This window comes from Enoplosus armatus, chromosome 18 (genome assembly GCF_043641665.1).
Source record: "Enoplosus armatus isolate fEnoArm2 chromosome 18, fEnoArm2.hap1, whole genome shotgun sequence".
Taxonomy (NCBI): Eukaryota; Metazoa; Chordata; class Actinopteri; order Centrarchiformes; family Enoplosidae; genus Enoplosus; species Enoplosus armatus.
In genome coordinates this window covers 70,011-87,118 of record NC_092197.1, presented here as the reverse complement: position 1 = coordinate 87,118, position 17,108 = coordinate 70,011, and the positions used below count along the sequence as shown (strand labels likewise).

The 17,108-nt window shown below is 38.1% G+C and overlaps 2 protein-coding genes across 2 annotated transcripts in view; both read left to right on the top strand.

Moving 5' to 3' along the window:
- Positions 1–1,963: 1,963 nt before the first annotated feature.
- epb41l4a (erythrocyte membrane protein band 4.1 like 4A) lies at positions 1,964–15,963 on the top strand (the record flags this gene model as incomplete). The annotated part of the gene is given in 21 exon segments (XM_070925261.1): positions 1,964–2,062; positions 2,295–2,399; positions 2,725–2,770; positions 2,907–2,985; positions 3,411–3,508; positions 3,720–3,801; positions 4,447–4,534; positions 4,972–5,060; positions 6,928–6,991; positions 7,412–7,503; positions 7,593–7,637; positions 7,983–8,071; positions 8,250–8,316; positions 8,443–8,511; positions 8,778–8,837; positions 8,932–8,982; positions 9,844–9,933; positions 10,030–10,083; positions 10,426–10,461; positions 10,807–10,875; positions 15,903–15,963. Coding segments are annotated over 21 exon segments (1,533 nt in total), but the record flags the coding sequence as incomplete, so codon positions are not given.
- Positions 15,964–16,009: 46 nt separating this feature from the next.
- Positions 16,010–17,108, top strand: part of LOC139301394 (multidrug resistance-associated protein 1-like) — a 39,636-nt gene continuing 38,537 nt past the window's right edge. The window contains exons 1-3 of the mRNA XM_070924774.1: positions 16,010–16,051; positions 16,260–16,439; positions 16,887–17,012. Of these exons, the coding sequence (XP_070780875.1) occupies positions 16,010–16,051; positions 16,260–16,439; positions 16,887–17,012 (348 nt within the window). The remainder of the gene's footprint in view (positions 16,052–16,259; positions 16,440–16,886; positions 17,013–17,108) is intronic.

Genomic DNA, 17,108 nt, shown 5'->3' with positions numbered 1-17,108 from the left:
TCGTTTTTTTATAGAGGTCTGGATCTTCAGTTTGTGCATATTGCTTGTCAATCTCTCCAATTTGGTGAGCCAGATCCGTTTGCTCTCTGAGGGATTTTCGTTGTGTGCACACACAGTGTATGCTATTATCTGCCCCCTCAGGTAGGCCTTAAGAGTAACCCATATGATTAGGCTGGACATTACGGGGGACATGTTGGTAGAAAAAAAAAAGGCTATCTCTCGCTCCATGAATTTCACAAAGTTAACATCTGACAGTAAAGTTGAATTAAATTGCCATTGTCTATTCCTCTGTGGAGTGCCAGAGAGAGACAGATCCAAAACAACAGGAGCATGATCTGAAATTACAATGCTCTGATATGCACAGGAGTTGACCAGTGGGAAAAGTTGTTTATCAATGAAAAAAGAATCAATTCTGGAGCATGTGTGATGTATGTGTGAAAAAAAAGAGCATGCCCTATCATCTGGATGTAAAGAACGCCAAACATCACAGATACCGTAGTCGGAAAGAAAAGCCTTGATGAACATACCCTCTCATACTTTGTGGTGATTTCAACTGTTGGCTTGACAGGGTATGTGTTGAGGTCGGGTAGCAGTGAAAACCACCGCTCGGAGAAGGTTACGTCGTCAGAATTAGGAGCATAGATGTTTACAAATACCACCAATGTATTGAATAGTTTTCCAGTAATTATCACATACCGGCCAAATTTGTCAGAGATCACATTGTGTGGTTCAAGTAGCTTGGTTAATAAGAATTGAGACCCCTCTGGCTTTTGCCTGGAAAGAGGAGTGAAATCGCTGTCCCCTCCAGCTCAACAAGAGGCGATCATTGTCTGAATTACGAATATGAGTTTCTTGGAGAAAAGCTATATCTGTTTTGAATTGTCTGAGGTGTGAAAAGACCTTTTTCCTTTTGATGGGATGGTTTAAACCCTTAACATTCCAGCTCAGTAATTTTAATTGATTAGCCATACATTTTAATTAAGCAGTTAGGATGTAAAATCAATAACCTAAATAGTAACTTGGAAACAAATCTACAGCAAAATAATGCAGATCGGGTCTGGCTGGTGTACAAAGGTGAACTTATGCATGTTACTGATTTGTCACTGCCAGTGATGATGAACCCCTCCCTCCCCCCACCCAAGATAGCTGCTAAAAGAAAAAACAGCAAGCTCTTCAAAACACACATTTTACAACAACTCTTCCTGTCCTAACAAACTCACAAGTTGCTCCAGTATCAAGAACAAAAATAAGTTCAAACAAGAGAACATTTTAGCTTCAACTATCAACATTAAAACAATACTTGAAATGTGGTGTAAACTCTGGAATAAAACTGCCAGTAACGAAGGGTTCCTGTCAGGTCTTTGTAAGGGACCATTGAGAATAACCATAATAATATATATTCACCTGCACCGTTTAAAGTGAAATATTAATAAAAAGGGGGGAACGGCACATGTAACACAACTGGTAATTCCAAAACTTTAGCCTTTAGCTTAGCATTAGCTTCGCGTAAAGTAGTACAAACGGTCTCGAGGTCCACGACCCGCTGAGTGAGATCGTCTGCAGCAAGTTCCAAAGACGAGACGTTGGCTGTGGTCCTTCACTATAAGCCTCGTTTGATCCAGCCTCAACTCGAGCGTGTGAAATAAAAGCCTTGAACTCAGCGGCAAGTGCCTCGCGGTGTTGCTCGAGCACCGTGGTGATAGCTTCCAGTGTTAAGCTAGCTTCTTCTTTCTTGCTTGATTGGGCGCTTTTCGAAGCCATTGCGGCAAAAACGAGGACTTAACAAGAGGAATGTTTGAAAAAACGTCAAAGGGTGCGTTAAGGCAAGGAAATTAGAGGGCAGGATGGGTTTAAAAGAAAAGGACTACTGGAGCACTCACAATGTCCGACTACTCCATCTACCTGTCAATCGGAAGTCCCCCAGTAACGTGATTTTTAAAAATATATATCTTTCTCTTAAGTAATGATGGCCTGTTTCCGTGGCAACCTGGAGGAATTTTATGGAGAAGTTCTCCTATTGGACGAGAAGAAGATCACACTAACAGCCGAGCGAGGCTACAAGGTGAGTGCGAACTTCCTGTTTTTATTTTATTTTAGTCTTTTCTGTCTTTTTTCTTTCTTTTTTGTTGTTTTTCTTTTACTTTCTTTCTAAAATTATTTCTTTTTATATCAGAAAATAGTTTATCATTCTCTCTCCTTGTTCTTTGTGTTGTGGTGTCATTCACCTGAACATGAACAACGTTTGTTCTGTAAAGTGAGCCAGATGATGAAGTGAAATCTCTTTTTATCCTCAGAAATCTTCGAAGGCAGCAGCCATCTTACAGCAGGTGTTTTCTCACCTGAACATGGTCGAAGTCAAGTTCTTCGGTTTGAGATTCTGTGATAACAAACAGCAGACGGTGAGAAAACTAAAAACTGTCAAGAAAACGACAAAAACAAGAAAAACGACAAGGAAACGTCCAAATGCCAAAAAAGACAAAAACCAAGAAAAGTACAAAAAAGACAAATGAAAAAGAAACAAGAACACAACAAGCAAACAACTAAATGACAAGAAAAGGACAAAAAACTAAAATTTTAGAGAATTTTATATAAAGTTCTACAAATGTGTTCATTAGTTTAAGTCAAGTCAATTTTATTCATAATTTACTGTATATAGTTTAATTTACTGTGAAGTGAAATTTCTTTGAATTGAATTGAATGTAACTTTGTTTTTGTTTGTAACAGCACTGGTTGGATCCATCAAAATCTCTTTCACAACATCGAGACCTCAGTGAGTTTCACTTTCATTTAGAAATTCTTTGAATAATTTAAATAATTTTAGAAATCAGATGTTTTTTCGAACAAAAAAAAGATATTCAAATTGACTGGACAAAACAAAAACTTTCTCTTTTACTGTTTTGTCGTAGTTGGGCCACCGTACATTTTCTATTTTGGTGTAAAATTTTATGCTGAGGATCCATCAAAACTGAAAGAGGAAACTACACGGTACAGTTATTCCAATGTTTCATTAAAGTTTATTATTTCCAAATTTAAAGCAGAAATGTTTTGTGGTTGTTTGTATTCTATTTTTATTGTATTATGTGTTTAAATGCTTTAATATTTTGTGTTTATTTTAGTAACTAACACTCATATAACTAGAAACTAGCATTAAATATAGTAATAACATGGGTCCTGTGTCAGGTATCAATATTAGTATAAAAATGTCTTTGATATAATACATAATTGTATAACATGTTAAAATAAATTCTAATATGTTCTTTTTCTCTGAATTAAAAATAATAAAGACAACATGTCTCCTGTGTCAGGTATCACTAGTATCAGCATTATTTCTATATAATTGTGCGTTGACATATTGTCATTATTTCTTGTTTATAAATTAATTAGGTATAATAACGTGTCTTCTCTGTCAGGCATCAATTTTACCTGCAGGTTCGTCAGGACGTCCGTCGAGGTCGTCTCCCGTGCCCCCCACACCTCAAACCTCGACTCTCCGCTCTGATGCTGCAGGGTGAGAAAACACTTTCATATAAAATATTAATAATTGAATATTAATAAAACAATAAACTCTAAATCAACTCTTCTACTCAACACCTCAACCAACATCTTAATATATCCTGAAATATATCAATTGTATTTTTATAACAGAAGAAAATATCAGAGTATCACAGTTTATTAATATTTATCTTTATTTCTTTTTATTTCTTTTTAACTGCCTCCAGCTGAGCGAGGGGACCACAGTGAGGTGGAGCAGATGGACTCAGAGGAGAACCAAGAACTACAACACATCTACAAAACACTCTGGTAGACAGGAAATATAAAAAAATAAACTTTCTAAATAAACCAAGAGGACAGAAAACTTAAAAAACGTAGTTACAAACTGAAAATATGAACGGAAATACTGTTTATTTGTGGTTTAAATGTAATTGAAATTCTCACTTTAACTTGAACATTTACAGTTTAAAACACTGAAGTTTAAAAAGATTTAGTCTTTGCTCAAAGGGGTCACTCCCTACTCAGTAACCAGTAGTCACTATTAGTCAATGTGTACTCAATAACTAGTAGTCACTATTAGTCTCCATTAGTTAGAACTTTTCTGTCTGCTGATTTCAGGATTTGAAGCTTTGCAGTGTGAAATTCTTCTTTTTGCTCTTTGGTCACAAACAGAGCAAAACAGCAATCCTCATATGGATGTCTTAAGGTTGATCTAATGAACCTTCACCTCCTCATGAACAGAAGAGTGATTTATGTTTTTCTGTGAATCTCAGATGAAACACTTCTAAAAACAAACCTGACAGAAACAGGTAGAGATGTTTAGGAGAAGAACATGAAAATGTTGTGGCATGAGACCTGATGGGGCATATTCCCCGTCTAACCCTGCAGTGTATCATGAGAAAACCTCATTCATTAACAAACTTTCTCTCTGTCTTTCTGTGTCTCATTGTCCAGCGGTGTCTCTCGTCCTCAGGCTCAGTGCCTCTTGCTGTCTCTCTGCAGCTCTCTGCAGATGTTTGGAGTCTCTCTGTTTGCTGCCTATGTAAGATCACGATCACTGATCAATACAGACGACACTGTTTAACTGGTTTTACTTTTTGTTGTCTCTCTTTGTCATGTGACATGTTTATTAACACACTTCAGTCATGTGATTCGGATGAACGGATTCAGTTGAGTTTTTTATACTTATTATATATATATATATATATATATAATTTTATTTTCAACTTTTCAACACTGCAGGGTGAGAATATCTTAAGCAGGAGATAAACGAGTGTGTTTTTATACATTTTCCATTAAATATTAGTAATACGTGTTAAAATGTCCTCAGATATTGGTTTAAAGAATGTGACATGCCATTTTAATTAACTGTTTAACAGCAGTTTAGTTGAATAGCACATTTGAAATCTTTTTTCCATTGTTATTTCAGCAATGGCAGACTGAGTTTAACTGAGCTTAACTCCCATGATTCCTTGCCAGGGTGAGAACATAACTGAGTACTTCGTGGGTCCTACTCCAGTGGGTGTGGTCATCTACAAGAACAAAGTGCTGGTGGGAAAATATTTCTGGTAGGAGTGAGTCCTCACTATCTTTTTTCATCCGTTAACTACAAGTATTCAGTCTGTCCTGTTCAAAGAGAGACTTCTTTACTTTGACAGTCTTGGTGGTAAAAATTCAATTCAATTCAATTTTATTTAATTTATATAGCACCAAATCACAACAAAAGTCATCTCATGACACTTTACAAATAGAGCAGGTCTAGACCAGGACAAAGATTTAAGCCTACTCTTAAAAGTAGAGTGTGTCTGCCTCCCGGACCCAAACTGGGAGCCGATTGGTGCCTGACCAGTAAGAGCTTTGTAAGTGAGGAGAAGGATTTTAAACCCTATTCTAGATTTTACAGGGAGCCAGTGCAGCGAAGCTAATACAGGAGAAATATGATCACTTTTCCTGGTTCCAGTCAGCACACGTGCCGCAGCATTCTGGATTAATTGGAGAGTCTTCAGGGACTTATTGGGACAGCCTGATAATAAGGAATTGCAATAATCCAGCCTAGACGTGACAAATGAATGGACTAATTTTTTTGCGTCTGTTTGAGACAGAATCTTCCTGATGTTTCAATGTTATGGAGGTGAAAAAAAAGGCAGTCCTTGAAGTTTGACATGAGAGTTAAAGGACATGTCCTGATCGAAGACAACTCTGAGTCTTTATGTCTTTAAGGCACGCTTGGAGCTTAGCTAACTGATGAGGTTCTTCTGGCTTGATCGATAGATATAACTGGATATCATCCGCATAGCAATGAAAATGTATGGAGTGTTTTCTAATGATATCTCCTAAAGGAAGCATATAATAGGTGAATAGTATTGGTCCAAGCACAGAACCTTGTGGAACGCCATGACTGACTTTGGCGTACATGGAGGATTCATCATTAATGTGTACAAACTGAGATCAGTCTGATAAATACGACTTAAACCAGCTTAGTGTGCCAATTAAATGTTCCAGTCTCTGTAATAGGATATGATGGTCAATAGTGTCGAATGCAGCACTAAGTTCTAACAAAACAAGTACAGAGACAAGTCCTTTGTCTGATGCAATTAGAAGGTCATCTGTAACTTTCACCAGTGCTGTCTCTGTGCTATGATGAGCTCTGAAACCTGACTGAAAGTCCTCAAGCAACATATTGTCATGTAGAAAGTCACACAGCTGGTTGGCGACTGCTTTCCCAGGAATCTTGGAGAAAAGGGGAGGGTTAGATATAGGTCTATAGTTGGCTAAAACCTCTGGATCAAGAGTGGGCTTTTTAAGAAGAGGTTTAATTACAGCTACTTTAAAGGACTGTGGTACATAGCCTGTTAATAAAGACAGATTGATCATATATAATAAAGAAGTGCTGACTAAAGGTAAAACCTCTTTAAGCAGCCAAGTTGGGCTGGGGTCTGAGAGACACATTGATGGCTTAGATGAAGAAATGGTTTTAGTAATTTGGTGATGGTCAATGGGAGAAAAGCAATCTAAATATACATCACGTTTTACAGCTGTTTCTGAGATTCCTGTGTTTGAAGGTAAGATACTACCTGAAGACAGGAGGTGATCAATTCTGTCTCTAATAGTTAGAATTTTATCATTGTATAGATATGAATATAAACAACATAAATATATGTTTGAATAATTATATACAAACAACATAAATATAGGATTGTATACATATGAATAAAAATAAAGGTTGTAAAAATATACATGAACAACAAAATACATGTGAATAATTGTATAGATATGAATAAATTATGTTTATATAAATTTAAATAAACAACATAAATAAGTGGTTGTATGAATATAAATAAACAAAACAAATGTATAGAAATAAATAAATGGCAAATAAATGTTTTTTGCTCTGATCATGTGACTTATCATTTGATGTGTGTGTGTTTTCTTCAGGCAGAGAATCACCAAAATTCACTTTAAAGACGACACCTTTGAGCTCAGAATCGTTGGAAAAAACGTGAGTTCGTATTGATGTTAATGCAAATGTGAGTAATAATTTACTTGATACCAGTCTGTAGCGGTGTAACGCTTATGATGATGATGTAATAATCATACTGATGCTGTTCACAGTTTAAAACTTATGGTAAACTTTATTGAAGGCAAACTGAAGTGTCACAGGTGTACAAGTTTCAGAGTGTTTATAAGTAACGTTAAATAACTAGAGTACTATATGTATTAAATGTTTCCTCTGAAAACCAAAACCAATGTACTAAATACTGTTTGCACCAACATAAATAATATAAAGTGCATTGAGACATAAATTGATGACGATGATGATGGTGATTTATAATTAGAGAAATATCAAAAATACAGAAATTTGGTTTATTTTTAACAAAATGTATCAAAATATCTGTGTGTGTGTGTGTGTGTGTTTCAGAGTTCAGAGACGTCCTTCTTCTTTCAGATGTCGGATCGATCCGACTGTAAACGTCTGTGGAGATGTTGTGTCGAGCATCACGTCTTCTTCAGGTGACATGAAGTTTGTTCTTGTCTGAGTGAAGCTTTACCATCAGAAAACATTTATTCTGTAATCTGACTCATTTATTTATTGTGTTCAGGATGTCGGAGTCGAATCCATTAACACACAAACTGAAACACAACAGGTAGACACACACAGTTCCACACATTTTGGTGTAATGACACTATTCATCTTTTTAATTTAGTCTTTGTTGTGATTAAGTTGATTAAGTATTAGCTTTTTTGTGATGTATTTCGATATATTTATTTTTCTGTTTATCACATGAAACAAAACTAAGACTTTCTTTCATGTGATGTTATCAATTTTCAGTGCTTTCCTTTATGTTTGTAATTTATCTATTAAATATAGTTTAGCCTTACTACTTATTATGTTATGTTTATGAAATATATAAGTTTATAAAATGTACTTTGTAGGTTTTGTGTTGTCTTTTTCTGTAAAAACAAACTCTCTCTCTCTCTGTCATGGTTAGTATTGCTCGTTCACCCAGTCTGGCTCTTCCTTGGCTGAATGTCGGCTTGCTGAGAAACAAAACTATCAACAACAAAACATCACATCACAGTATGCACATTTTCTGACTATTAGTAGTACAATAATAATAATTATTAAAATCTACATTTTATTGTTTTCTTACCATTCTTTTTTTAATTAAGTTATATATTTATGTCTAATAATTTATAATATATATTAAATTTGTTTGTGAATATTCCACTGTCTCCGCCTTGTTCTTCCACTCCAGCCAGTCAGACAGTGAGTGTCACTAGTAAACCAATGACAATGCAGACAGCACCACCTGCTGTTCAGAGGTGAGAGAGGGTGGGGCGAGAGACACTGAGCCCAACAGAGAAGAGAGAGAAATTAGCTTGATTTTAAAACATATTTGATTGTGTGATGTCATGTGATCATGTGATGAAGTTGTCTTGTATCTGCAGGTCAGAGGGCCGGGCAGAGCAGGACCAGGGGAAGCTCAGTGCACCATGGGAAAACAGCAGTCCTCTGAGGTAAAACTGTGTTATTAAATACAACAAGACAAGCAACAACAGATAATATATATATTATATATATATATAATACATATAATCTGATTATATTAGGGTGTAATGTAATTACTGAGTAAACAATCTGATTACTGCCTTAATATGATAATATATCTGTTATGTTATGTTGATGGATAATGTGTTTAAACGGATGGCATTATTAATGTAAGTGTAATGTGAGTATTTATTGAATATAATCTGATTACCACGGTAACTGAATTTGGTTCCAGGGGCCTTTTCAACCCAAAGTTTCCTCCAAACACTAAGGAAGAAGAACGAGATGGAAGAAGGTAAGAGAGAAAAAAGGAAAGAAAGAAAGAAAGAAAGAAAGAAAAAACAAAGAAAGAAAATGAATGAATGACATATTTGTTGTTTGTCTTTTAGACGGAGCAGAAGTCTGGATGGAGATCGACCAATCAGACAGCGAGGGAGGAGGTCAGGGGTTTCACTATTATTTTGTTTCCTAAGTTTTAATTTGGAAATGTTTCAACAAGAGAGTGTAAAACAAAAATACGTTGTTGGACAACCCCCCATCATGTTGAAGTGTCCTTCAGCAGGACCCCGATGTAGGCCAGCTCTCCATCTTTACACATTCATGTCCCTCCAATGCATATTACTAACTTTATATCTTTCCCAGAGTTTCCTTGTGCTTTCTCGTCTTGTAGGTTCCTGTGGATTGTGGTCCTGGTACACCTGGCTGCTGTCACCATGGGCCCGCTTGACTCTCAACGCTATAATTATTGTTATTAGTCATTTAGTTATTAGTGAAGTTGTTATCGCTATTATTAGTAATATTTAGTTATTAATACAGTTGTAACTACTATTATTAGTCATATAATTAACCAACACAAAGTTCTTCAATCACTATATCTGCAACTATGCCGATGTTGCCTTTTTGAGAGAACCCTGTGACATTGTGGTTTTTAATCCATCAAACTGTAACTGTATAATCAGTGAAATTTAATAATTAACATAAAAACTTTGTTAGCATAGTACGAAAGAGTATTAGGGCCTGGTATAAGATTACTTTTTTATTTTGCATGTTGAGAATAAAGTCAAAATGTTGAGAATAAAATTGAACTTTTAATATTAGTGCCAGGCAAAAGAAAAAATGAATCAGACATAAATATTCTGGACATTTTGACTTTATTCTCGAATACAAAATAAAAAAAAATCTTCCCACTTTAATTTTTCCACCTGACCCAAATAGTCATAGTTCAGTGTTGGGAGTTTTGGAAAGGTGTAGAATACTTTAATGACATGATTTTTCAGGTTTCTGTAAACTTTGATCACCAGGTCTCGTTCCCGTGGCAACATAAGCAGCGGCAGTGAATCAGAGAAGACAACGAATAAAAGCGAGCGACACAGAAGAAGAACAAATAACAGGTAATACAACTATACATCTATGTCTTTAAGGTCTCTCCACATATTCTATCAGTAGTCATTCCTCAATTCTCTCTCTGTCTTCCTGTTTTCACCTAGTGGTTGCCAAGGTGACAGAAGACGTGATTCACCCTCCGGGTCCTGCACCAGATCGTATGTAAAAAACAAATACTTTGTGATGGATGATAAATGCTAAGTCTAATCAGAATCAGAATCAGAATCAGAAACTGTTTATTGCCAAGTAACATACATTACAAGGAATTTGCTGTGGTCTGAAGGTGCTATTGTTTTGATAACAAATGCTAACATTTTAGTTTTTAGAGAATGCAAAATGCTGATACTGGTCAATCTACCTGTTCAGTTGTCAGTGCTAATGCTACTGCTATTTGTGAAACCTTTAGGCTAATGCTATAATTTTGTGAAGTGACCACCAATGCTAATGCTATCAGTTATCATCCATTTGTGGCTAATGCTAATGCTTTGTCGTCTTTATATACGAAGTCCAGACGTCCTTACATGGAAACACATCCAGTAAGTATGCATGTTTGTGTAATTGTCCACCTGCTCTGTCAGGGCATTCTTAATTGTGAGGACATTTGACAAATAAATACAGAAATAAAAATATATATAACAATAAACAACTAAATAATAGCTGAAATGAATAAATAAAATAAATTTAATTTGGTGACTAAGCAGAAAACAAATAAATGTAATGTTCTTATATCAATTAATTTTAATTGTTATTAAATATCTATTTATTGTTGAATGCGTCATTTTATGACCATACATGCGAGGACATGAAGAAGGGCTTCACAACTTGATCACTATTATTCAAACTAATATTGTCTGTGTGTGTGTGTGCATGTGTGTGTATAGGAAGCAGCTGGTGGAGCCTGACAGTTTGATTGACAGACAGACGGAGGAAATACCTTATCAGGAAGTGAGGTAAGAATAGAGGGAAGGAAGGAAGGAAGGAAGGAAAGAAGGGAGGAATTAAGGAAACTTGTTTGTGTCCTACAGAGTCTTGGGGAAGCCAATGAGAACATGTCATTCTCCATGGGGGCGGCGACATCGTCGATGGGTGTCGGCTTCAGACCTCCTGTAGGTGCCAATCAAATGTTACAGTCAGTGATGTCATGAAGTAATGATTAAAATGATAACACTTCTATGATCTGTTGATCGTCATGGCACATAATTATGAAATATTTCTCTGTTTTTTAGTTTAAAGACAGACCTGGTTCCTCCTCTTCCAGTTACCAAAGCAACCAACACTTCCTGTCGATTGCCAACAAGTCCCTGAGGCAGCTGTCGACTCATTCTTAACCTAAAACTTTACATTTCTATTGTTATTTTCACTGTAAAAACATTTCCTCTACTGTGTGTATTTATGTGTGTTTATGATACTGATGAAATATGAATAACATTAGAATTAAATATCAATAATGTTTATGAATAGTGTGATATTAGTATTATATAAAGAATGTAGTAATGTATAACATGTTCTGGTTATGTTCCTGTATATTAAATTAAAAATACAAATAAATCAATAGAAATGTGAGAGGTGTGGGGATGCCTCATGAGAGCAGTGCCAGTTGATTGGCACAGCTGGCACTCGTTAGCTAATCATACTCTCCCTTTTAATGCAGTATTGTGCTGGAGCTCTGGGAACAGCCACACACCAGAGACAGACAGCCACGCCGGCTCGTTTACTGTTATTCTTTGTTGATGTGTGTCTGGTGACAACGAAACCTGCTACACTAACAAACCTTTATTGAGAAATCTGACAAAGAAGAACACTCTCTGATGTTTCCTGATGAAGACGAACTCTGTGATGTGACCTGATGAAGACGAAGTCTGTGATGTGACCTGATGAAGCCGAACACTCTTTGAGAGAGCCGGGTCCCTGAAGGAGTTTCTGGAAACAGGGTTCACAGTCTCATGTTGAATTTAGAGATGCAGTGAAATTGCTGATGTTTTTGTATCTGGTATTGAAAAATTTGTGCAACTTGAACAAATTAAAAACTTGTAATATTTCCATTTTCATAAATTAAAGGAAAATTAAAACCTCTCATAAAGCTGCTGTTTTGTTAGATGAATATGGTTTAATTGAAAATCAACATCTGCACACTGAATCCAAATGGACATTCTAATCCAAGTCAGGTCTTTGTCAGGTCTTGACACACGTTACCAGGTGAGTGTGATTATCAGTCCTGAATATATTATTTAGAATGAACCGGACTCTAACAGTACTTGTGTTTACTGTCAACACCAAGTTTATTGGAAGAAAGAGTTTCCTGCACTCAAAGCACAAAGTGGGCAAGTAAAGTCTAGGGGATCGGCTGCTCCTGTTCCTAGTTCAGTTTCTGCTATTCCTGAGGCTGTTTCCAACAAACCGGATTATTAAGCATTTATCTCTGACAGGTTTGTGTCACTTACTGGTTCAGATAGTTAAAAGGCTTCATACTGGTGATTCACTTCACAAAGTAAAGCTGGTTTCAGGCCTGGTCTCTGGTGAAGTGGTCCGATGTCTGTGTTCGCCCAGAGCTGCCTGTCAAGGAGGTAGACATTCCTAGTAATGATTTTGGTAAGACAGCTAATAACTTCCAGTTGTTCAATAACACATGAATACCCTTTTATGTTTAAGAGGTGGTTTTTCTTAGTGATGTTAGATTCACGAACGAATAGTTCTTTTTGAACAACTCAACTCTCAACTCTTTTTGGAACACGTTAACTCGATTCGCAAGCAGGAGTGAATCCAAAGTCCTGCTTCCGACTCAGAGAGTCTCTCTGAGTTAATTTGTTCGCTCCACACACACCCACTGAACCAAAGAATGAGTGAGAGCCGCTGCTCAGCGACAATGAAACGGAAACGGAGGGCAAGAACACAATTAATATCCATTAAATAAAGCCGCAGCCGGAGTTACAGGAGTAACTTAAAAGAACCGGTCCTGTCATCACTAGTTTGTCTTCAGGGTCTTCGGGTTTTTGGTAATCCCATCTATGGAGTACCTTATTGGTCTAGCTTTGTATGTGGGGTGGAGGGCTCTTCTCTCCTCCTCAGGAAGTATCCAGGGTTAGGAGAGAGAGAGAGAGAGAGAGAGAACAAGTCCCAGAACAACCTATAGATCCCCAAACAGACAGACCACTGTGGCAGTGAACGCAGACAGTGACACACTGGCTGCCCAGAGAGGAGCTGTTGTGTTCTTACTTAGACCAGGGAACAGACAAACTCACTGCAACTCATGACAAAGCCTTACAGACCAATATTCTGCTAAAATAATATTCCCCCAGACTTCTGGACCTACTGGGAGAGAGGGAGGACTGACCAGACCGGCAGCAAAATATGTAGCAGCCTGCCATGAGCGCTGTAACTATGAACTATATAGTTTCTATATATATATAGTATATATATAATATTCAATTCAATTCAATTTTATTTATATAGTGACAAATCACAACAAAAGTAATCTCATGACACTTTACAAATAGAGCAGGTCTAGACCGACTCTTTATGATGTTATTACAGAGACCCAACAGTTCCCATCATGAGCAAACACATGATATCAAATATTTTCATGTAAACCTGGATAAGAATAATCACAATGTTTGAGGATTCAGAAACATTTAAAATCAGAAGAAGTTATGACATGTAAAATGAAGAAGAAATATTTTGATTCTGCACTATCTTTAGGTCAGCAATCAAATTTAAGCAAATTTGTGGCATTGACCAACTTAACGCCTTCATACAAACGTTTCTTTGAGTTGTATCTCTTCTATTGAAGCATGCATTCAGATGACACTCAGGTGGACTTGATCTACCAACAGTGAAACATGGTGGTGGGAATATTCAAGTCTGGGGGTGTGTTGCCTACTCTGGAGTTGGACCCCTGCAGTGAATCGACTACACCCTGACCAAGGAGAAGCACCACTCCATTCTTCAGAGACATGCTGTACCCTCTGGTCTGCATCTTTGTGGAGAGGGATTCATACTGCAGCAGGATAAGGACCCCAAACACACCTCAAAACTTTGCAAGAACTTCTTGAAGACCAAAGAAGACCAAGGAGTCCTGATTGTCATGGACTTTCCTCCACAGTCACATGACCTCAACCCCATTAACTATTTATGGGGGCATTTGAAGACTCAGAAAGCCAAGCCTTCTGTGACATCACAAGAAGCCCTTTGGAACATTGTCAAATCAGCTGGAATAACATGGGTCATCACGTTTGGCACAAACCTGTGGAGTTCATGCCAGCTGGAGTGCATGCTGTCATTAAAGCAAAAGGGGGACATACCAAAGACTAAGATTCTCTGAAATCCCTGAACATCTTTCAAAGATTCAACTTTTCACTCCTGTTGTTGAGCTGATATTATCATTTGTAATGAAAACAATAGTATTACATTTGAAACAAATGCAAAAGAGAAGAATCTTGACTAGTGGTCTCAGACTTTTGGACCCAACTGTACATATACACTGATCAGGCATAACATTATGACCACTGACAGGTGAAGTGAATAACACATTATCTCTTCATCATGGCACCTGGGATATATTAGGCAACAAATTAACATTTTGTCCTCAAAGTTGATATGTTAGAAGCAGGAAAAATGGGCAAGCGTAAGGATTTGAGCGAGTTTGACAAGGGCCAAATTGTGATGACTAGACGACTGGGTCAGAGCATCTCCAAAACTGTAGCTCTTGTGGGGTGTTCCCGGTCTGCAGTGGTCAGTATCTATCAAAAGTGGTCCAAGGAAGGAACAGAGGTGAACCGGTGACAGGGTCATGGGTGGCCAAGGCTCATTGATGCACGTGGGGAGCAAAGGCTGACCCGGGTGGTCCGATCCAACAGACGAGCTACTGTAGCTCAAATTGCCAAAGAAGTTAATTCTGTTTCTGATAGAAGGTGTCAGAATACACAGTGCATCGCAGTTTGATGCGTATGGGACAGTGGAGGCAGTGTGATTCTTTGGGCAATATTCTGCTGGGAAACCTTGGGTCCTGCCATCCATGTGGATGTTACTTTGACACATACCACCTACCTAAGCATTGTTGCAGACCATGTACACCCTTTCATGGAAACGATATTCCCTGATGGCTGTAGCCTCTTTCAGCAGGATAACCCACAAAACAAAAATGGTTCAGGAATGGTTTGAGGAGCACAACAACGAGTTTGAGGTGTTGACTTGGCCTCCAAATTCTCCAGATCTCAATCCAATCGAGCATCTGTGGGATGTGCTGGACAAACAAGTCCGATCCTTGGAGGCCCCACCTCGCAACTTACAGGATCTGCTTACAACATCTTGGTGCCAGATACCACAGCACACCTTCAGGGGTCTTATGGAGTCCATGCCTCGACAGGTCATGGCTGTTTTGGCAGCAAAAGGGGGACCAACACAATATTAGGCAGGTGGTCATAATGTTATGCCTGATCGGTGTATATATATACACTGTTCTTCTATTGTTATTGTTTATTATGATTGTATTGTGTTAACATGCTTTGGCAACATTGTATTGTATGCAGTCGTGCAAATAAAGCCACTTTGAAAGACTTAGTTTACATGACAGAGAGAGAGAGAGAGAGAGAGAGAGAGAGAGAGAGAGATACACTGGGTTTATGTGACAAAGACAGAGTGAGAGAGAGACATAGACAGAGAGACACAGAGTTTACATGACAGAGAGAGAGAGAGAAAGAAAGAGAGAGAGACTGAGTGTATATGACACACACACACACACACACACACACACACACACACACACAGACTGAGTTTATATGACACACACACACACAGACAGTGAGAGAGAGAGAGAGAGAGAGACTGAGTTTGTATGACACACAGAGAGAGAGAGAGAGAGAGAGAGAGAGAGAGAGAGAGAGAGACTGAGTTTATATGACACACACACAAACACACAGAGAGAGACTGAGTTTATATGACAGAGAGAGAGTTTTCTCAGAACAGTGTTTGAATCTGACAGAAACTTTGAGCAGCAGTGAGATTCTCTGGAAAATCCAACAACACAAGTTTACAGGAGAAGAAGAAAAAGAATAATAATAAAAAGAAGACAGTATAATAGTTGTATAAATGGAGGATCTGTGCAGTGTGAACGGTCTGGATCCTCTCTGGGTGAGTTTCACATTACACTGCTGTTTGATAAAAATCTGATTTAATAACATGAACTGTTTGATTTAACGAGATAAACTTGTTGAATCACTGAGTAACATGTCAAATTCTCATCTATGTTTGCGTTTAATTTAATGGAGACAGGACAGATGACTTATTTAGACCTGTTTACACATGTATACACAAAACTGACAGCGTTTTCTGGTTTCAGGACTGGAATCTGACCTGGTACACCTCCCGACCGGACCTGACCCAGTGTTTCCAGCACACTGTACTGGTGTGGTTCCCCTGTGTTTACCTGTGGACCTGTTCTCCTCTTTACCTGCTATACCTGCAGCTCCGCCCACACCCGGGTGTCATCCCACTATCCAAACTCTGCTGCAGCAAGACGGTAAGAAAACAGTGGTGAGGCTAAACCAGGTCAGGCTTCAGGACTCATAGCTCTCTTTGGTTTAAACCTGGTCTCTCTGGTGTAACCGTTGTCTCCCTGGTCAGACGCTGGTCTCTGATCTAACCCTGGTATCTCTGGTGTAACCGTTGTCTCCCTGGTCAGACGCTGGTCTCTGACCTAACCCTGGTATCTCTGGTCTAACCTTTGTCTGTGCTCTAAACCTGGTGTCTGGTCTCTACCTGGTCTCTCTGGTCTAACCCTTGTCTCTGGTCTAAGTCTGGTCTGTCTGTTATCTGGTCTAAGTCTGGTCTCTATATACAGAGTATGGTCTAGACCTGCTCTATATGAAAAGTGCCCTAACTTCTGTTATGATTTGGCGTCGTATAAATAAAAGTGAATTGAAAAGTCTAAACTTGGACTCTGTGGTCTCTGTGGACTCTGCTGCAGCTCCTGGGTCTCAGTCTGGCTTCCTTTGGTCTTCTGGAGATATTTTACTTCCTGGTGAAGAAGAATGACGAGATCCAGAGCCACCTCTTAATCTTGATGGGTCCGCTCATCCGGACCCTCACTCTGGTACGTCACTGATCGTTCATACAGGCACTGATTACCATGGCAACTGGTCAGATCCACCAATGGTTCCTCAGGATGGTCACCTGGATACAATCAAAT